The 22,626-nt window shown below is 42.0% G+C and overlaps 1 protein-coding gene across 1 annotated transcript in view; it reads left to right on the top strand.

Moving 5' to 3' along the window:
* The first annotated feature begins 1,793 nt into the window (after window positions 1-1,793).
* The window catches only part of trim105 (tripartite motif containing 105), a 32,488-nt gene continuing 11,655 nt past the window's right edge, over window positions 1,794-22,626 (top strand). Inside the window, 6 exon segments of the mRNA XM_072912269.1 lie at window positions 1,794-1,860; window positions 2,083-2,148; window positions 2,151-2,283; window positions 2,285-2,453; window positions 2,455-2,474; window positions 2,476-2,553. Coding sequence (XP_072768370.1) covers window positions 1,794-1,860; window positions 2,083-2,148; window positions 2,151-2,283; window positions 2,285-2,453; window positions 2,455-2,474; window positions 2,476-2,553 — 533 coding nt within the window.

Here is a 22,626-nt window from a genome sequence, read left to right as displayed (position 1 = left end):
AATGGGACTTTGCTAATAATCGCCTAAGGTATGTGTTCATTTTGCCCTGATGACTAATGCCTTGCTATTGGCATTTGTGCTGCTGTCACACGCTTGTTTGATTCCCATCTCATTTTATAACCCGACGATGGCATTTGTGCTTTAGGAAATAATAAGAAGTGCATTGTGCAAAATGTGTGTGCAGGTGGATGACGCTGCGGAATTTGACGTGGGTGCTTTCAGCTGCAAATACAAACCCCGTTTCCATATGAGTTGGGAAATTGTGTTAGATGTAAATATAAACGGAATACAATGATTTGCAAATCCTTTTCAACCCATATTCAATTGATTGCACTACAAAGACAAGATATTTGATGTTCAAACTGACAAACTTTATTTTTTTTTTGCAAATAATAATTAACTTAGAATTTCATGGCCGCAACACGTGCCAAAGTAGTTGGGAAAGGGCATGTTCACCACTGTGTTACATGGCCTTTCCTTTTAACAACACTCAGTAAACGTTTGGGAACTGAGGAGACACATTTTTTAAGCTTCTCAGGTGGAATTCTTTCCCATTCTTGCTTGATGTACAGCTTAAGTTGTTCAACAGTCCGGGGGTCTCCGTTGTGGTATTTAAGGCTGCATAATGCGCCACACATTTTCAATGGGAGACAGGTCTGGACTACAGGCAGGCCAGTCTAGTACCCGCACTCTTTTACTATGAAGCCACGTTGATACAACACGTGGCTTGGCATTGTCTTGCTGAAATAAGCAGGGGCGTCCATGGTAACGTTGCTTGGATGGCAACATATGTTGCTCCAAAACCTGTATGTACCTTTCAGCATCAATGGCCCCTTCACAGATGTGTAAGTTACCCATGTCTTGGGCACTAATACACCCCCATACCATCACAGATGCTGGCTTTTCAACTTTGCGCCTATAACAATCCGGATGGTTCTTTTCCTCTTTGGTCCGGAAGACACGACGTCCACAGTTTCCAAAAACAATTTGAAATGTGGACTCGTCAGACCACAGAACACTTTTCCACTTTGTATCAGTCCATCTTAGATGAGCTCAGGCCCAGCGAAGCCGACGGCGTTTCTGGGTGTTGTTGATAAACGGTTTTCGTCTTGCATAGTAGAGTTTTAACTTGCACTTACAGATGTAGCGACCAACTGTAGTTACTGACAGTGGGTTTCTGAAGTGTTCCTGAGCCCATGTGGTGATATCCTTTACACACTGATGTCGCTTGTTGATGCAGTACAGCCTGAGGGATCGAGGGTCACGGGCTTAGCTGCTTACGTGCAGTGATTTCTCCAGATTCTCTGAACCCCTTTGATGATATTGCGGACCGTAGATGGTGAAATCCCTAAATTCCTTGCAATAGCTGGTTGAGAAAGGTTTTTCTTAAACTGTTTAACAATTTGCTCACGCATTTGTTGACAAAGTGGTGACCCTCGCCCCATTCTTGTTTGTGAATGACTGAGCATTTCATGAAATCTAGTTTTATACCCAATCATGGCACCCACCTGTTCCCAATTGGCCTGTTCACCTGTGGGATGTTCCAAATAAGTGTTTGATGAGCATTCCTCAACTTTATCAGTATTTATTGCCGCCTTTCCCAACTTCTTTGTCACGTGTTGCTGGCATCACATTCTAAAGTTAATGATTATTTGCACAAAAAAAAAATGTTGATCAGTTTGAACATCAAATATGTTGTCTTTGTAGCATATTCAACTGAATATGAGTTGAAAATGATTCGCAAATCATTGTATTCCGTTTATATTTACATCTAACACAATTTCCCAACTCATATGGAAACGGGGTTTGTACGTGGCTCCTTTACATGGCGAAAGATGTTCAAGTCTCTGAAATCAGGTGATCCTTTCTTTTTGTGCTCCTTTACACACAGATTATATTTGGGCAGAATACTGCGAGGGAGTTAATTGCTGCAGAGAAAGAGGCTGTCACAACATAAAGGGGGAGATGGACGACGCTAATTAGGATATTGTTCCGCTGATTGGCTATGATTCCAATCTACAAAGTCATTACAGAAAATGTATTATCACAGTAAATTAATGGATTGTTTCACCTGAAAGGTCCATTCGCCATTAACGTTCGAAGTCACGACGACGCACCGCAGCGTTTTTTTAATCTCCAAAGACAAAACGGCGTCGTCTCTCACGGGGACATTCACTTCCTCCTGAGCGTTAAGGTCCTCGCCGCTCAGGGCTTCCAATCAGGCCAACACAACAACCGCGAGGTGGAAGTTGGCCCAAAGCCCAAGTGGGATCTCGGCGTGGCCTCCGTCGACAGCCCCCAAAAACGGCTACGTGTCACTGCGACTACGATACAAAAGCGAGAGCTCGGTCGGCTCGCAGCCCAATTCAACGCCTAAGAGGATTGGAGTTTTCCTAGATTATGAGGAAAGAAGGGTGTCTTTCTTCAGTGCTGATGATATGAGCCTGCTCTATCTACTCTTTCACCAATGGACCATTGTTTAAACAACAGTGATGAGAGGCCATGGCCTATCAAGCTCCTCCACTACAGAATCGGAATCAGAATCAGAAATACGTTAATAATCCCCGAGGGGAAATTAAGATTTTCAAGATCAGACAAACATTACAGGGAGACAGAACAGGATCGCTGACGGGTCTGCCAACTTCCAGCGCCCCTTACAAAAAAAGGTCAGAAACAGGTAAACGTCTAAGCCTGGGCCTCTGGAGAGGGGGTCCAGACTGAGGCCGTTGGGAAAAAACCTCAGAGCCATAGCACACATAAGCATGTGTGTAAGAGGGAAACATCAAACATCAAAGAACACAAAGGACATTAAAGACATTAAAGGGGAACATTATCACAAATCAAAAAAACCATTAAAAATCAGTTCCCAGTGGCTTATTTTATTTTTCGACGTTTTTTTCAAAATTTTACCCATCACGCAATATCCCTTAAAAAAGCTTCAAAGTGCCTGATTTTAACCATCGTTATATACACCCGTCCATTTTCCTGTGACGTCACATAGTGATGCCGATACAAACAAACATGGCGGTTAGAACAGCAAGGTATAGCGACATTAGCTCGGATTCAGACTCGGATTTCAGCGGCTTAAGCGATTCAACAGATTACGCATGTATTGAAACGGATGGTTGTAGTGTGGAGGCAGGTAGCGAAAAACGAAATTGAAGAAGAAACTGAAGCTATTGAGCCATATCGGTTTGAACCGTATGCAAGCGAAACCGACGAAAACGACACGACAGCCAGCGACACGGGAGAAAGCGAGGACGAATTCGGCGATCGCCTTCCAACCAACGATTGGTATGTGTTTGTTTGGCATTAAAGGAAACTAACAAGTATGAACTAGGTTTACAGCATATGAAATACATTTGGCAACAACATGCACTTTGAGAGTGCAGACAGCCCAGTTTTCATCAATTAATATATTCTGTAGACATACCCTCATCCGCTCTCTTTTCCTGGGGGTCTGGCGGCAGATTTCTTTGACTTTATCGTTGGAAATGCATCTGCTTTGAGTGTCGCAGGATATCCACACATTCTTGCCATCTCTGTCGTAGCATAGCTTTCGTCGGTAAAGTGTGCGGAACAAACGTCCAATTTCTTGCCACTTTCGCATCTTTGGGCCACTGGTGCAACTTGAATCCGTCCCTGTTCGTGTTGTTACACCCTCCGACAACACACCGACGAGGCATGATGTCTCCAAGGTACGGAAAACAGTCGAAAAAACGGAAAATAACAGAGCTGATTTGACTCGGTGTTTGTGAAAATGGCGGATTGCTTCCCGATGTGACGTCACGCTGTGACGTCATCGCTCCAAGAGTGAATAATAGAAAGGCGTTTAATTCGCCAAAATTCACCCATTTAGAGTTCGGAAATCGGTTAAAAAAAAATATGGTCTTTTTTCTGCAACATCAAGGTATATATTGACGCTTACATAGGTCTGGTGATAATGTTCCCCTTTAAAAGAGCAGAGCTGATGCAACCAGACATTTCTACATACACTGCAAAAAGTCAGTGTTCAAAAACAATAAAAAAAATAAAAAAAAGTTTGGGGTATTTTATTTGAACTAAGCAAAATTATCTGCCAATAGAACAAGACAATTTGGCTCGTCAAGACTTTCCAAAACAAGCAAAATGAGCTAACTTCAATGAACCCAAAAATACCTTAAAATAAGTATATTCTCACTAAAAACAAGTGCACTTTTATTGGTAGAAAAAAAGAGATCTTTTTGCCCAATATGTTGAAAAATATTCTTAAATTAGGTAAATGCTAGTGCCATTATCTTGACATAATGACATGCGCTTGGCATTACATTTCTTGAAACCAGCAAACTTATACTAAAACCTAGTTTATTGTTCTTAATGGAAAGGCAACCGCTTGTTACTCTCGGGGTCTCCTAGCCGCTCAGGCAAATCATATTGTCTAAAAATGCATTTTTCCATCGATAACATGACATCATCGCACCAAGTGCGTGCTCTTTCAGTCAATTAGTGCGCATGTATACAGCCCGGCCCCCCACCAAAACATTTTTAATTGTAATTTTGAAGAATTCATCTGAATGTGCATGAACTATTTCTGTTCGAAATTGTTAGAAATGTCACATCTTAAATGTTTAAATATTAAGTTTACTGTACTGTGCCAACTGTACTACTATATGAGTACGTATTTTCTATTGTTTCACTGAAATAAAACAGCAAAGTCCATTTGGCTGTCATCTGTTTTAATATGAGACACAATTGTGTCAAAGTCATGATTTTTTATTTCATGCTTGAAATAAGAAATTATTATTTAAAAAAAAGTAGTTTTATACTTGTGAGTGTTGATGACACAGCTTTGCAACAGTTGATATTCTAGTTTCAAGCATGTTTTACTCAATATAGGTCATAAAATCTCAGCAACAAGCTGTAATATCTTACTGAGATCATTTAGGACCAAATCCCTTAAAACAAGTAAAACACTCTAACATAAAATCTGCTTGGTGAGAAGAATGATCTTATCAGACAGAAAATAAGCAAATATCACCCTTATTTGAGATATTTAATCTTACTTAGATTTCAGTTTTTGCAGTGTACAGCTACAAAAGTAAAAAAACAACAACATATACACTGTGGTGGCCTCTGCAGCTTCGAAAAGAGCCAGCTTAGGTGGTTCGGGCATCTCGTGCGGATGCCTTGAGGGCGTCTCCCTAGGGAGGTCTCGTTGCACGTCCCACTGGGAGGGGACCCCGTGGCAGGCCAAGGACCAGATGGGGGAATTACATCTCCTCTCTGGCCAGGGAACGCTTCGGGATTCCCCAAGAGGATGTTGCTAATGTTGCTCAGGAGAGGGAAGTCTGTGGGTCTCTGCTAGAGCTGTTGTCCCCGCGACCCGATTCCGGATAAGCGGTTGAAGATGGATGGATGGATGGATGGATGGCCTCTGCCGTGTTCCACGCCATCGTCTAAACTAAACTAAATCCGGGAGGGTTGGCAAGTATGCCCACGAGGCAGATGTGGGAAAAGTAAGCAAATCAATTATTAATCGAATTCCTGCTAGGATCAAATGAATGTTTGCACAGCAGGTGTCCTCCCTTCAGTTGTTGGCAGAATGCTGCTAAACAAAAAATTATTCTTCTCACACTCGTTCTTGGCAGAGCCAATTATCCCTTCTGCAAAGTGCACAACAGCCAGACTTGGATACAGCTAATCCAAATATTTTTAGAAGTAATTAAGCGCTTTGTCATAATACGGTATACAAATATACAATCGGGAGCGAAACAGAATAATACCATAAATATGCTGATGAAGGATAAAACAATACAGTGTTTGAATACAATATGATTCATTACTGCTTGACTTAATTCGAAATAACCAAGTAAGCACCATCAAAGCAAAAATCTATAAAAGAGCACTCACAGGATAAGTGGCTGCACCTGGATAGGGACTATGGGATACACCGACCATGTCGTCTTGACACTTAACTTTGAGGTTATCTGCACAAACACACAAGGGCACACGCGTCCTGTTTCCCCCCCGCCGTGTGAAAGGTCAAATAAACAGAGTGACAGTGGGCATGACTGGTGGTCCACGCTGCTACAGGATATAGCTGACACCTCTGCTCATTTGACAGCGCCACAACAATCTGCAGCAGGATGAGTTTTCCTCACACAGACGCACACTACTTGCCTTTTCATGTGCTCGGACGTATTTTTTTTTCCCTGAAGCGAAAATCACGGTTTTCTCCAAACGAAGAGCTACGAAATAGATGGCTTCTCATAGAGCACAATCTTGTCAAAGTGCCATCTCGCCTCTGCGCGCATTCAACGCTGGATGAACAATTCTGCTGCTGAGCTCATCACATTACAACAACAAGATTTCATCCACCGACCTTACACTAATCTCTTGCTAGTCAGCTGAGAGGCACCAGCATCATTATATACAGTGCATCTGGAAAGTATTCTCAGTGCTTCACTCTTTTCACATTTTGCTATGTTGCAGCACTATCACCAAAATGGAATAAATTCATTTTGTCCTCAAAATTTCACCCAAAATACCACATAATGATCAATCAATCAATCAATCAATGTTTATTTATATAGCCCTAAATCACAAGTGTCTCAAAGGGCTGCACAAGCCACAACGACATCCTCGGTACAGAGCCCACATAAGGGCAAGGGAAAATTCACCCAAGTGGGACGTCGATGTGAATGACTATGAGAAACCTTGGAAAGGACCGCATATGTGGGTAACCCCAGCCCCCTCTAGGGGAGACCGAATGCAATGGATGTCGAGTGGCTCTGACATACAGGTAAAAGCCAGTAAATTAGAATATTTTGAAAAACTTGATTTATTTCAGTAATTGCATTCAAAAGGTGTAACTTGTACATTATATTTATTCATTGCACACAGACTGATGCATTCAAATGTTTATTTCATTTAATTTTGATGATTTGAAGTGGCAACAAATGAAAATCCAAAATTCCGTGTGTCACAAAATTAGAATATTACTTAAGGCTAATACAAAAAAGGGATTTTTAGAAATGTTGGCCAACTGAAAAGTATGAAAATGAAAAATATGAGCATGTACAATACTCAATACTTGGTTGGAGCTCCTTTTGCCTCAATTACTGCGTTAATGCGGCGTGGCATGGAGTCGATGAGTTTCTGGCACTGCTCAGGTGTTATGAGAGCCCAGGTTGCTCTGATAGTGGCCTTCAACTCTTCTGCGTTTTTGGGTCTGGCATTCTGCATCTTCCTTTTCACAATACCCCACAGATTTTCTATGGGGCTAAGGTCAGGGGAGTTGGCGGGCCAATTTAGAACAGAAATACCATGGTCCGTAAACCAGGCACGGGTAGATTTTGCGCTGTGTGCAGGCGCCAAGTCCTGTTGGAATTTGAAATCTCCATCTCCATAGAGCAGGTCAGCAGCAGGAAGCATGAAGTGCTCTAAAACTTGCTGGTAGACGGCTGCGTTGACCCTGGATCTCAGGAAACAGAGTGGACCGACACCAGCAGATGACATGGCACCCCAAACCATCACCCAACCATGCAAATTTTGCATTTCCTTTGGAAATCGAGGTCCCAGAGTCTGGAGGAAGACAGGAGAGGCACAGGATCCACGTTGCCTGAAGTCTAGTGTAAAGTTTCCACCATTAGTGATGGTTTGGGGTGCCATGTCATCTGCTGTGTGCAATGAATAAATATAATGTACAAGTTACACCTTTTGAATGCAATTACTGAAATAAATCAAGTTTTTCAAAATATTCTAATTTACTGGCTTTTACCTGTAATATTGTGAGAGTCCAGTCCATAGTGGATCCAACATCATGGTGAGAGTCCAGTCCATAGTGGGGTCAGCAGGAAACCATCCCGAGCGGAGACGGGTCAGCAGCGCAGAGATGTCCCCAACCGATGCACAGGCGAGCGGTCCACCCCGGGTCCCGACTCTGGACAGCCAGCACTTCATCCATGGCCACCGGACCTGTGTGTCTCCCCCTCAGACTTGCCAACCCTCCCGAATTTTCCGGGAGACTCCCGAAATTCAGCGCCTCTCCCGAAAACCTCCCGGGACAAATTCTCTCCCGAAAATCTCCCGATTTTCAGCCGGAGCCGGAGGCCACGCCCCCTCCAGCTCCATGCGGACCTGAGTGAGGACAGCCTTTTTTCACGACGGGAGGACAACAGGGTGACAAGAAGTAAATCATCCAGACTAGAGATAAATTGTATTATTATGTTTATCTTACCTAAAAATAAATATATTTATCAATAATAAAAAAAAAACTAAATAAATTTTTACTATATTTTGCTAAAAACATCAAAATTAATTGTATTTTTATTTGTATTTTTTGTGACTCCTTATTACATCCAGCCATAGAATTATACATTAAAATAAACATATTTGAAATAATTAATTTAATTTTAAATTATCATAATAATTCATTTAAAATGACCATATTTAATTATTAAAATAATTGCTTGTTTATCAACAACTTTAGCATTTTATTCATTACATTTTGAAGCTCTCAGAAGCCAAGTTATGTTATATTCCTTAATATTTATTTATGCAAGTTTGAAGTATCAATTATCTAAACACGGTTTTGTTTGCATATTTTCAGGATATATATATACATATATCTATATATATATATATATATATATATATATATATATATATATATATATATATATATATATATATATATATATGTATATGTATGAAATACTTGACTTGGTGAATTCTACTAGCTGTCAATATACTCCTCCCCTCTTAACCACGCCCCCAACCACGCCCCACCCCACCCCGACCACGCCCCCCACCCCCCCACCTCCCGAAATTGGAGGTCTCAAGGTTGGCAAGTATGCTCCCCCTCCACAAGGGAGAGGGGGCAGAGGAGAAAAGAAAAGAAACGACAGATCAACTGGTCTAAAAAAAGGGGGGCTATTTAAAGGCTAGAGTATACAAATTAGTTTTAAGATGGGACTTAAATGCTTCTACTGAGGTAGTATCTCTAACTGTTACTGGGAGGGCATTTCATAGTACTGGAGCTCGAATAGAAAACGCTCTATAGCCCGCAGATTTTTTTGGGGGGGCTCTGGCAATCACTATTAAGCCAGAGTTCTGTGAACGCAGATTTCTTGCCGGGACATATGGTACAATACAATCGGCAAGATAGGACGGAGCTAGACCGTGTAGTATTTTATACGTAAGTAGTAAAACCTTAAAGTCACATCTTAAGTGCACAGGAAGCCAGTGCAGGTGAGCCAGTATAGGCGTAATATGATCAAACTTTCTTGTTCTTCTCAAAAGTCTAGCAGCCGCATTTTGTACTAAATGTAATCTTTTAATGCTAGACATAGGAAGACCCGAAAATAATACGTTACAGTAATCGAGACGAGACGTAACGAACGCTTGAATAATGATCTCTCGTAGCTAGTGGATAAAATATAACGAATTTTAGTGATATTACGGAGATGAAAGAAGTCCGTTTTAGTAACACTCTTAATGTGTGATTCAAAGGAGAGAGTTGGGTCGAAGATAATACCCAGATTCTTTACTGAGTCGCCTTGTGTAATTGATTGGTTGTCAAATGTTAAGGTGGTATTATTAAATAAATGTCGGTGTGTAGCAGGACCGATCAGCATTTCCGTTTTCTTGGCGTTGAGTTGCAAGAAGTTAGCGGACATCCATTGTTTAATTTCATTAAGACACGCCTCCAGCTGACTACAATCTGGCGTGTTGGTCAGCTTTAGGGGCATGTAGAGTTGGGTGTCATCAGCATTACAATGAAAGCTAACACCTTATTTGCGTCTGATGTCGCCTAGCGGCAGCATGTAAATACTAAAGAGTGCAGGGCCAAGAACCGAACCCTGAGGAACTCCGCACGTTACCTTAACATAGTCCGAGGTCACATTATTATGGGAGACGCACTGCATCCTGTCAGTAAGATAAGAGTTAAACCACGACAAGGCTAATAAGTCTGACATACCAACACATGTTTTGATACGCTCTAATAAAATATTATGATCGACGGTATCGAAAGCAGCGCTAAGATCAAGAAGCTACAACATTGATGACGCATCAGAATCAATCGTTAGTCATTTTTGCAAGGGCTGTCTCCGTAGAGTGATTTGCCCTGAAACCGGATTGAAAAGGTTCACAGAGATTGTTGGACACTAAGTGTTCATTTAGCTGTTGTGCAACAATTTTTTTGAGGATTTTCGAAGCTCGGATTCAGGAGGAACAGTGTGGTTTTCGTCCCGGTCGTGGAACTGTGGACCAGCTCTATACTCTCGGCAGGGTCCTTGAGGGTGCATGGGAGTTTGCCCAACCAGTCTACATGTGTTTTGTGGACTTGGAGAAGGCATTCGACCGTGTCCCTCGGGAAGTCCTGTGGGGAGTGCTCAGGGAGTATGGGGTATCGGACTGTCTGATTGTGGCAGTCCGCTCCCTGTATGATCAGTGCCAGAGCTTGGTCCGCATTGCCGGCAGTAAGTCGGACACGTTTCCAGTGAGGGTTGGACTCCGCCAAGGCTGCCCTTTGTCACCGATTCTGTTCATAACTTTTATGGACAGAATTTCTAGGCGCAGTCAAGGCGTTGAGGGGATCTGGTTTGGTGGCTGCAGGATTAGGTCTCTGCTTTTTGCAGATGATGTGGTCCTGATGGCTTCATCTGACCAGGATCTTCAGCTCTCGCTGGATCGGTTCGCAGCCGAGTGTGAAGCGATTGGGATGAGAATCAGCACCTCCAAGTCCGAGTCCATGGTTCTCGCCCGGAAAAGGGTGGAGTGCCATGTCCGGGTTGGGGAGGAGATCTTGCCCCAAGTGGAGGAGTTCAAGTACCTCGGAGTCTTGTTCACGAGTGAGGGAAGAGTGGAGCCTCTTTGTGTGCTATGGAGAAGCTAAACTGGGCCAAGCTCTGCTGAAGCAGCCTATGGCCCCGTTGGGTTATCTGGCCTATGATGGTGCACGGGTCCCTCCATCTAGGGGAGTGGTGGCCCACTCCACCAGAGGGATGGCTGGGACTTGGGCACACTTCAACGGTGCTCCCTTGGAGACATTTGTGTGGCGACCGGTTGAGCCTCTTCTGGGACCTTCGCAAGGTTTTACAGGCTAAATGTTGCTCTATCAATGGCCTGTACTTTTCTGGAAGCAGGCCAGTTAACCACGCTGTCCCTACCAGGCTGGACCATGACTTCAGGCCAGGGAAGTATGTGTGGTCTCTGCCGTGCTGGACCACACTTCAGGGTTGGTCTTCACCCGGTGGTTGTATTTTATTGATTAAGCAGGTTTGTTTATGGGACCTTTTTTCTTGGTTAAAAATGGTTTCTGTCCACAAGGTGGCCTTCATTGGCCTTTGACCGTTTTATCACAACTTGATGCTTTCCGCAATGACCATGTCCTGAATCAAAGCCTCACTTCACCTCCTGCCTGACCTTATTTGGGAACCTGTTGACCTATACGGTGGCATGTTGATAGAACGGGTGGTTTACCAAAGGTAACCGTGGTTCTATGAATAAAGGTCAACACGGCAGCTTCCAGTGTCATTCATAAGGCGGGTATGGCCTCAGTAGGAGAAAAGAGACTGAACAGGTGATCGTACTCCTGTGTTTATAGGCTCTTTATTCATAGAACCATATACCTTCATTAACCATCCGGTATTCCGTGTAGAATTTTGAGGACTAAAATGTTATTATTCCATTTTGAAATCAACTTTAACTAAGCAAAATGTGGAAAAGTGAAGCGCTGTGAATCTTTTCCCAATGCACTGTATGCCAAACATTGTTGGAGCTTCAACAATTCAACCCATTTCTCCCTTCAAGGTCTTCTCTCGGCAGCACTTCTGTCCAATTAGATCAAGGGCGTCCAAAGTGCAGCCTGCAGCTACTTTTTAAAGATTCACCGCACATTCTAAAAGTAACAATACAAAAAAGACATAAAACGTGGAATAAAGAGCTAACAGGTGTAATGTAATGAGAAAAAGTTGAAACGTTGACACTAATAACAAAGCTGCCATGCAATCTGTTGTTTTCCTTTAAAGGGGAACATTATCACAATTTCAGAATGGTTAAAACCGTTAAAAATCAGTTCCCAGTGGCTTATTATATTTTTCGAAGTTTTTGTCAAAATTTTACCCATCACGCAATATCCCTAAAAAAAAGCTTCAAAGTGCCTGATTTTAACCATCGTTATAAACACCCGTCCATTTTCCTGTGACGTCTCATAGTGATGCCAACACAAACAAACATAGCGACATTAGCTCGGATTCAGACTCGGATTTCAGCGGCTTAAGCGATTCAACAGATTACGAATGTATTGAAACGGATGGTTGTAGTGTGGAGGCAGGTAGCGAAAACGAAATTGAAGAAGAAACTGAAGCTATTGAGCCATATCGGTTTGAACCGTATGCAAGCGAAACCGATGAAAACGACACGACAGCCAGCGACACGGGAGAAAGCGAGGACTAATTCGGCAATCGCCTTCTAACCAACGATTGGTATGTGTTTGTTTGGCATTAAAGGAAACTAACAACTATGAACTAGGTTTACAGCATATGAAATACATTTGGCAACAACATGCACTTTGAGAGTGCAGACAGCCCAATTTTCATCAATTAATATATTCTGTAGACATACCCTCATCCGCGCTCTTTTCCTGAAAGCTGATCTGTCCAGTTTTGGAGTTGATGTCAGCAGGCCAGGGAAGCTAGGGTCGATAGGGGGTTTAGCTCGCTCGTCTGCGGGAACAAACTGCCGCCATTGCTTTCCGTGCTACCGAGGTCCTTTGTCCCTGAATTGCTCACACACTCCGGCAGATTCAATGGGGGTCTGGCGGCAGATTTCTTTGACTTTATCGTTGGAAATGCATCTGCTTTGAGTGTCGCAGGATATCCACACATTCTTGCCATCTCTGTCGTAGCATAGCTTTTGTCTGTAAAGTGTGCGGAACAAACGTCCAATTTCTTGCCACTTTCGCATCTTTGGGCCACTGGTGCAACTTGAATCCGTCCCTGTTCGTGTTGTTACACCCTCCGACAACACACCGACGAGGCATGATGTCTCCAAGGTATGGAAAACAGTCAAAAAAACGGAAAATAACAGAGCTGATTTGACTCGGTGTTTGAGAAAATGGCGGATTGCTTCCCGATGTGACGTCACATTGTGACGTCATCGCTCCGAGAGCGAATATTAGAAAGGCGTTTAATTCGCCAAAATTCACCCATTTAGAGTTCGGAAATCGGTTAAAAAAAAATATGGTCTTTTTTCTGCAACATCAAGGTATATATTGACGCTTACATAGGTCTGGTGATAATGTTCCCCTTTAAAACAATTATTACTCAGAAAATTTAAATTAATCAAAATCCATCTTGCTATAAATTGACCGATACAAACCTCCAATTACTTCACAACAAATATTACACTTTGAAATATTTTTACTGAAATAGATTGCAAAGTTTGTGTGTTTGCCATAGAAAAACCAGGATTTTCTTTGACAAAAAAGGCATTAAACATAAGAAAATTACAATAATAAAATCGGCGGATAGACTTCAACTTGATCTAGATCAGTGGTTCTTAACCTTGTTGGAGGTACTGAACCCCACCAGTTTCATATGCGCATTCACCGAACCCTTCTTTAGTGAAAAATAAAATGTTTTTTTTTTTCAAATTCAAGACGAAGTTATATGTTTTTGGTAACACTTTAGTATGGGGAACATATTCTAAGTAACAACGACTTAATTTAGAGTTATTTGGTTAGGGTTAGAGGGTTAGGCTTATAGTAAGGCTATGCTGAATAAGGCATTAATAAGTACTTAATAATGACTAGTTAAGAGCCAATATGTTACTAATTTGCATGTTTATAAGCAACTAATTAATGGTGAATATGTTCCCCATACTAAAGTGTTACCATGTTTTTTTACTGGTGCACAAAATGAACCGTGCATGAACATCACCTTGTTCAAACAACAAAACCAACACAGAGCATAAACTCACAACAAATTACACACTTGCAAATCAGTCTGACTTCTGCTGTTGCCGTATCGGTAATACGCCGATAGGGAGAAGTTTTTATTTACACGATGAGTCGGGTGTGTCTTGACCTCCGTCGAACCCCTGAGCCCGACTTACCGAACCGCTAGGGTTCGATCGAACCCAGGTTAAAAAACACCGATCTAGAGATTTAAGCATTAAAAGTGAGGGGAAAATTCTTGATTTATTTGTAACACGCTTATGAATAGGGCCCTGTTAGATCCCCGAGACCTTTTAAAGCATTTTTTTAAACTGTCAATGCTAAAAAATAAATAATGAATCAAAAATCAATGTTGTTATGAATTATTGGCCAATTTAGGGTCCAATTACTTCATATCAAATATTCCGCTTTGACATTTCTATGGGGGACAATATTGCATATTTTGTGTTTGCCATTAAAAAAATTGGTTTTCTTTGACAAGAAAATATCAGTGGAAAAATATGAAGTTGATTTAGATATTTAAGATGAAGTTTAAGTAAAAAAATAATTGAAAAATATAAATACATATTAATATTTGACTTATTGAACACTTTTATGACTGAGACCGTTTCAGGTCCCCCGGACTTTGAATAGTCACCAAACTTGAGGAAGAGGGCACTGAGGGTTTAAAAAAAAAATCCTTAAAATGGCCCTGCATCCTTTGAGTTTTGACAATCAACTTTATGGTTGGGCTGAGGTAGTTAAAAAGCTCCTCGGTGGCAAGGCCCCGGGGGTGGATGAGATCCGCCCTGAGTTCCTTAAGGCTCTGGATGCTGTGGGGCTGTCTTGGTTGACAAGACTCTGCAGCATCGCGTGGACATCGGGGGCGGTACCTCTGGATTGGCAGACCGGGGTGGTGGTTCCTCTCTTTAAGAAGGGGAACCGGAGGGTGTGTTCTAACTATCGTGGGATCACACTCCTCAGCCTTCCCGGTAAGGTCTATTCAGGTGTACTGGAGAGGAGGCTATGCCGGATAGTCGAACCTCGGATTCAGGAGGAACAGTGTGGTTTTCGTCCTGGTCGTGGAACTGTGGACCAGCTCTATACTCTCGGCAGGGTCCTTGAGGGTGCATGGGAGTTTGCCCAACCAGTCTACATGTGTTTTGTGGACTTGGAGAAGGCATTCGACCGTGTCCCTCGGGAAGTCCTGTGGGGAGTGCTCAGAGAGTATGGGGTATCAGACTGTCTGATTTTGGCGGTCCGCTCCCTGTATGATCAGTGTCAGAGCTTGGTCCGCATTGCCGGCAGTAAGTCGGACACGTTTCCAGTGAGGGTTGGACTCCGCCAAGGCTGCCCTTTGTCACCGATTCTGTTCATAACTTTTATGGACAGAATTTCTAGGCGCAGTCAAGGCGTTGAGGGGATCTGGTTTGGTGGCTGCAGGATTAGGTCTCTGCTTTTTGCAGATGATGTGGTCCTGATGGCTTCATCTGGCCAGGATCTTCAGCTCTCGCTGGATCGGTTCGCAGCCGAGTGTGAAGCGACTGGGATGAGAATCAGCACCTCCAAGTCCGAGTCCATGGTTCTCGCCCGGAAAAGGGTGGAATGCCATCTTCGGGTTGGGGAGGAGACCCTGCCCCAAGTGGAGGAGTTCAAGTACCTCGGAGTCTTGTTCACGAGTGAGGGAAGAGTGGATCGTGAGATCGACAGGCGGATCGGTGCGGCGTCTTCAGTAATGCGGACGCTGTATCAATCCGTTGTGGTGAAGAAGGAGCTGAGCCGGAAGGCAAAGCTCTCAATTTACCGGTCGATCTACGTTCCCATCCTCACCTATGGTCATGAGCTTTGGGTTATGACCGAAAGGACAAGATCACGGGTACAAGCGGCCGAAATGAGTTTCCTCCGCCGGGTGGCAGGGCTCTCCCTTAGAGATAGGGTGAGAAGCTCTGTCATCCGGGGGGAGCTTAAAGTAAAGCCGCTGCTCCTCCACATCGAGAGGAGCCAGATGAGGTGGTTCGGGCATCTGGTCAGGATGCCACCCGATCGCCTCCCTCGGGAGGTGTTTAGGGCACGTCCGACCGGTAGGAGGCCACGGGGAAGACCCAGGACACGTTGGGAAGACTATGTCTCCCGGCTGGCCTGGGAACGCCTCGGGATCCCCCGGGAGGAGCTGGACGAAGTGGCTGGGGAGAGGGAAGTCTGGGCTTCCCTGCTTAGGCTGCTGCCCCCGCGACCCGACCTCGGATAAGCGGAAGAAGATGGATGGATGGAACTTTATGGTTGGAGTTTATTTCGAACATGCATACAATAACATGATACTTTGTCCACTGGACTGGCAGATGTAGGACAATGTGGTGACATCCCTGCTCACAGATTCATTTCTGTTGGCCTTCAGCTGCTTATTTTCCCTGAGAATTTCTCAAGAAAACATCTAATATTGTCTGAAAATTAAATACAGTGGACAATCAGTCACATGTTATTCCAGTCATACGTTCAGCCCAGTGTTAAATGTTTTATTATATACAGGTAATTCCAAGCTACTTTCACAATAACATTTACAGTAATTTCCCGTGAAATAATACTGATAAATGCTGTGAAATCTTTGCAAAATTCTACAGCATGATTTTAAAAACACACTTTTTAACCACTCCTGTCTTGTTAAGTTTTTATGATGAGATTGTGCTGATTTCACCCCTAAAAAATGTAATTTAAGAAAAAAAAATCAGTTCTTGGTATCTGCTGTATCACATGCCCTTGTGTTAGATGTAAATATAAACGGAATACAATGATTTGCAAATCATTTTCAACCCATATTTAATTGAATGCACTACAAAGACAAGATATTTGATGTTCAAACTCATAAACTTTATTTTTTTTTGCAAATAATAATTAACTTAGAATTTCATGGCTGTAACACGTGCCAAAGTAGTTGGGAAAGGGCATGTTCACCACTGTGTTACATGGCCTTTCCTTTTAACAACACTCAGTAAACGTTTGGGAACTGAGGAGACACATTTTTTAAGCTTCTCAGGTGGAATTCTTTCCCATTGTTGCTTGATGTACAACTTAAGTTGTTCAACAGTCCGGGGGTCTCCGTTGTGGTATTTTAGGCTTCATAATGCGCCACACATTTTCAATGGGAGACAGGTCTGGACTACAGGCAGGTCAGTCTAGTACCCGCACTCTTTTACTATGAAGCCACATTGATGTAACACGTGGCTTGGCATTGTCTTGCTGAAATAAGCAGGGGCGTCCATGGTAATGTTGCTTGGATGGCAACATATGTTGCTCCAAAACCTGTATGTACCTTTCAGCATTAATGGCGCCTTCACAGATGTGTAAGTTACCCATGTCTTGGGCACTAATACACCCCCATACCATCACAGATGCTGGCTTTTCAACTTTGCGCCTATAACAATCCGGATGGTTCTTTTCCTCTTTGGTCCGGAGGACACGACGTCCACAGTTTCCAAAACCAATTTGAAATGTGGACTCGTCAGACCACAGAACACTTTTCCACTTTGTATCAGTCCTTCTTAGATGAGCTCAGGCCCAGCAAACGGCGTTTCTGGGTGTTGTTGATAAACAGTTTTCGCCTTGCATAGGAGAGTTTTAACTTGCACTTACAGATGTAGCGACCAACTGTAGTTACTGACAGTGGGTTTCTGAAGTGTTCCTGAGCCCATGTGGTGATATCCTTTACACACTGATGTCGCTTGTTGATGCAGTACAGCCTGAGGGATTGAAGGTCACGGGCTTAGCTGCTTACGTGCAGTGATTTCTCCAGATTCTCTGAACCCTTTGATGATATTACGGACCGTAGATGGTGAAATCCCTAAATTCCTTGCAATAGCTGGTTGAGAAAGGTTTTTCTTAAACTGTTCAACAATTTGCCCACGCATTTGTTGACAAAGTGGTGACCCTCGCCCCATCCTTGTTTGTGAATGACTGAGCATTTCATGGAATCTACTTTTATACCCAATCATGGCACCCACCTGTTCCCAATTTGCCTGTTCACCTGTGGGATGTTCCAAATAAGTGTTTGATGAGCATTCCTCAACTTTATCAGTATTTATTGCCACCTTTCCCAACTTTTTTGTCACGTGTTGCTGGCATCAAATTCTGAAGTTAATGATTATTTGCAAAAGAAAAAAAAATGTTTATCAGTTTGAACATCAAATATGTTGTCTTTGTAGCATATTCAACTGAATATGGGTTGAAAATGATTTGCAAATCATTGTATTCCGTTTATATTTACATCTAATGCAATTTCCCAACTCATATGGAAACGGGGTTTGTAGATTACATCACACACACACACACACACACACACACACACACACACACACACACACACACACACACACACACACACACACACGCCGCATAACATTGTGAAATAGTAGATCATTTTGCAGCAAGGAGCCAAAGGCCTCCCTGAGGAGCCATTGAGCAGAATTGTGTGAATATTGGACAGACTTGCCATAATATATTCTCACGACACATCAATGCAGATATGTTCATCAAGGGCCACAGTGAATAGATTCAAATTGATTGTCAAGTGCAAAGTGATAATGGACAGAAGACTTACAAGCATTAATAGAATAGAAAAGTAATTAATTGTGCTGGGAATGTTTACGACTTTACAGTGGCAAGCAGGTTGCCAGCACCTGTGCAATGTATTTACATCCCCAAGGCAAATCTAACTCTAAAAGGGTTATTTTAAAAATTAATTATGACCCCAACTAATTGCCGGAGGCGTTGAAAACGTTGACAATTCTCCTTAGAGAAAAGAAATGACAAAACAGGCCACTGCAGCAAAGTGTTTAGTGTAATACTATTTAGAAGTACAACATGTCAACAGATGAACTAATACTAGCAAGTTTTTCATTTAGTTTCCATTTCTTTGGTAATTTCTCACCTTGTTTCCTCATCTTACAATGACACATCTACTCAACAAATGAGTGAGCAGCAGTTGTTTTTGTCTCTCATAAGCAGGGGTGTAACACCAAATTCTGGGCCCTCATACAAAAGACTCCTAAAGGTCCCCCCATTCCCACCCTAAACCCGATGTCGTCGCCCCATACAGACACTTTGGGCCTTATATCTACTATCATCCAAATTCAATGCAATAAACAGCGTGTGCAAACTGTCCCTAATAGTGTCATGTGAGCATGTGATCTACTAAGACTGTGTACAATTTATAACTGGTGCAGACCACCTTATTTAAATGAGGTTTTGGGGTGTCAGGCCTCGAATTTTAACTTTCTGAGGTCAAGGCAAGTGTTGCCTTAAAGGAGGTCTCATATTTTAGGGCACCAAGGCAAGTTAGAAGGGGACCAATGCAAAGATTATTTTCTTTCGAGGCAGGAGATATATATGTATATATATACGTGTGAACTCGTTGGGAGTTTCCTCCTCTCCCAGCTCGCTAGCCTCAATCTGAACCTTGGTATTTACCGTGATGACGGACTGGCAGTGTGTCGCGCCTCGCCAAGGAGCAGCGAGAATACCAAGAAGCGCATATGCCAAATTTTCAAAGAGAACGGCCTACGGATCACGATTGAAGCCAACAAGCAAACCGTCAACTTCCTTGACGTCACTTTCAACCTGAGAAATAACAGCTACCAACCATTCACGAAACCCAACACAACACTCCAATACGTGCACCATGACAGCAACCACCCACCCACCACCACGAAAAGAATACCTACCGGAATCAATAAAAGGCTATCGATGCTGTCATCTAGCAAAGCTGAATTTGACCAAGCAACCCCCCCGTACCAAAAAGCCCTTGATGAAAGCGGATACAATTTCACCCTCACCTATGAACCCACGCCAGGAAACCAGCCAAAAAAGAACAGAAAACGAAACGACATCATCTGGTACAACCCCCCATACAGTAAAAACGTCTCAACGAACATTGGACACAAATTCCTCAATCTGATTGACAAACACTTTCCCAAAGACAACACCCTAAGAAAAGTATTCAACAAGAACAACATTAAATTGAGCTACAGCTGCATGAACAATATACGACAAATCATCTCAAACCACAACAAAACAATTGCAAATGAGCCGTCGGCCCCCAGACAGAGCGACTCCAAAACCAACAAAGGATGTAACTGTCGAAAGAAACCTGATTGCCCTCTCAACGGGGGGTGCTTACAAACATCAGTTGTCTACCAATCTAAGGTAATACGCAAGCACATTAACACATCCGACACATATGTAGGATTAACCGAGGGAGAATTCAAAACCAGATGGAACAATCACAAGGCTTCTTTCAGGAACAAAAACCTGCGAAATACCACAGAACTCAGCAAACACATTTGGGACCTCAAAGACAATAATGTTGAATATTCAATAACATGGCAAATTCTTGCATCCAGCACACCTTACAATAGTGGTAATAAAAGATGCAACCTATGCTTGAAAGAGAAACTGTTTATTATTTACCGTCCAGACCTGTCATCCCTCAACAAGCGCAGCGAAATTGTAACAACATGCCGCCACAGACGGAAACACCTCCTAGGTAACACATGAGCCAATCACCACGCCCCTAGGCCAGCCTGTACCCACCCACGCTGTGCCCTATATAAACCATGGTATGCGAATGCTCCCATTAAAATCTCCTGATGATTGAGGGTACCCCCCCTCATGAAACAGGCCTGTAGAGATGAAATAGTCTTGTGATTTTTTTCCCACACATACATATATTGCGCTCTACTACGGTATCGAGCACTATTTTTTGGATAACCTTATTAAGACATATATATATATATATATATATATATATATATATATATATATATATATATATATATTATATATACACATATATATATATATATATATACATTAGAGCTGCAACAACTAATCGATTAAATCGATTAAAATCGATTATAAAAATAGTTGGCGATTCATTTAGTCATCGATTCGTTGGATCTATGCTATGCGCATGCGCAGAGGCTTTTATTTATTTTTTTATAAACCTTTATTTATAAACTGCAAAATTTACAAACAGCTGAGAAACAATTATCAAAATAAGTATGGTGCCAGTATGCTGTTTTTTTTTCAATAAAATACTGGAAAGGATAGAAATGTAGTTTGTCTATTTTATTATCGATTATTAATCAATTAATCAAAGTAATAATCGACAGATTAATCGATTATCAAATTAGTTGTTAGTTGCAGCCCTAATATATATATATATATATATATATATATATATATATATATATATATATATATATATATATATATATATATATATACACGTTAGGTTAGGAAAAAACACGGATACTATTTCATCCGTACAAGCCTGTTTTGCCAAGGATATTATACAAAACAGGCTTGTGGCCAAACAGCTAAATTTTTGTTTCATCTGACATCACATGGACAAAGATAAGACCTTCTGGAGGAAAGTTCTGTGGTCAGATGAAACAAAAATTGAGCTGTTTGGCCACAATACCCAGCAATATGTTTGGAGGAGAAAAGGTGAGGTCTTTAATCCTAGGAACACCATGCCCACCGTCAAGCATGGTGGTGGTAGTATTATGCTCTGGGCCTGTTTTGCTGCCAATGGAACTGGTGCTTTACAGAGAGTAAAGGGGACAATGAAAAAGGAGGATTACCTCCAAATTCTTCAGGACAACCTAAAATCATCAGCCTGGAGGTTGGGTCTTGGGCGCAGTTGGGTGTTCCAACAGGACAGTGACCCCAAACACACGTCAAAAGTGGAAAAGGAATGGCTAAATCAGGCTATAATTAAGGTTTTAGAATGGCCTTCCCAAAGTCCTGACTTAAACGTGTGGACAATGCTGAAGAAACAAGTCCATGTCAGAAAACCAACAAATTTAGCTGAACTGCACCAATTTTGTCAAGAGGAGTGGTCAAAAATTCAACCAAAAGCTTGTGGATGGCTACCAAAAGCGCCTTATTGCAGTGAAACTTGCCAAGGGACATGTAAGCAAATATTAACATTGCTGTATGTATACTTTTGACCCAGCAGATTTGCTCACATTTTCAGTAGACCCATAATAAATTCATAAAAGAACCAAACTTCATAAATGTTTTTTGAAACATTCGCACCCCCGGCCAAACTATGAAAAAAACTGCGACTTATAGTCCGAAAAATACGGTATATACCGTATTTTTAAACTGCGACTTATAGTCCAAAAAATGCGGTATATACCGTATTTTTCGGACTATAAGTTGCAGTTTTTTTTCATAGTTTGGCCGGCCGGGGGTGCGACTTATATTCAGGAGCGACTTATGTGTGAAATTAACACATTACCGTAAAATATCAAATAATATTATTTAGCTCATTCACGTAAGAGACTAGACGTATAAGATTTAATCGGATTTAGCGATTAGGAGTGACAGATTGTTTGGTAAACGTATAGCATGTTCTATATGTTTTAGTTATTTGAATGACTCTTACCATAATATGTTACGTTAACATACCAGGCACGTTCTCAGTTGGTTATTTATGCCTCATATAACGTACACTTATTCAGCCTGTTGTTCACTATTCTTTATTTATTTTAAATTGCCTTTCAAATGTCTATTCTTGGTGTTGGTTTTTAAAACTTTTGTTTTGAAGGGGGAATTGCAAACTTCCTGTTGATTTTTGCTAGGGGTTGTCAATATATGAAATATAGGTCTAAGTGACCTACATTTTTTTGTTTCATGTCTCTAAG

The sequence above is a fragment of the Nerophis lumbriciformis genome, linkage group LG35 (genome assembly GCF_033978685.3).
Source record: "Nerophis lumbriciformis linkage group LG35, RoL_Nlum_v2.1, whole genome shotgun sequence".
Taxonomy (NCBI): Eukaryota; Metazoa; Chordata; class Actinopteri; order Syngnathiformes; family Syngnathidae; genus Nerophis; species Nerophis lumbriciformis.
This window is presented reverse-complemented; position numbering and strand designations above follow the sequence as displayed.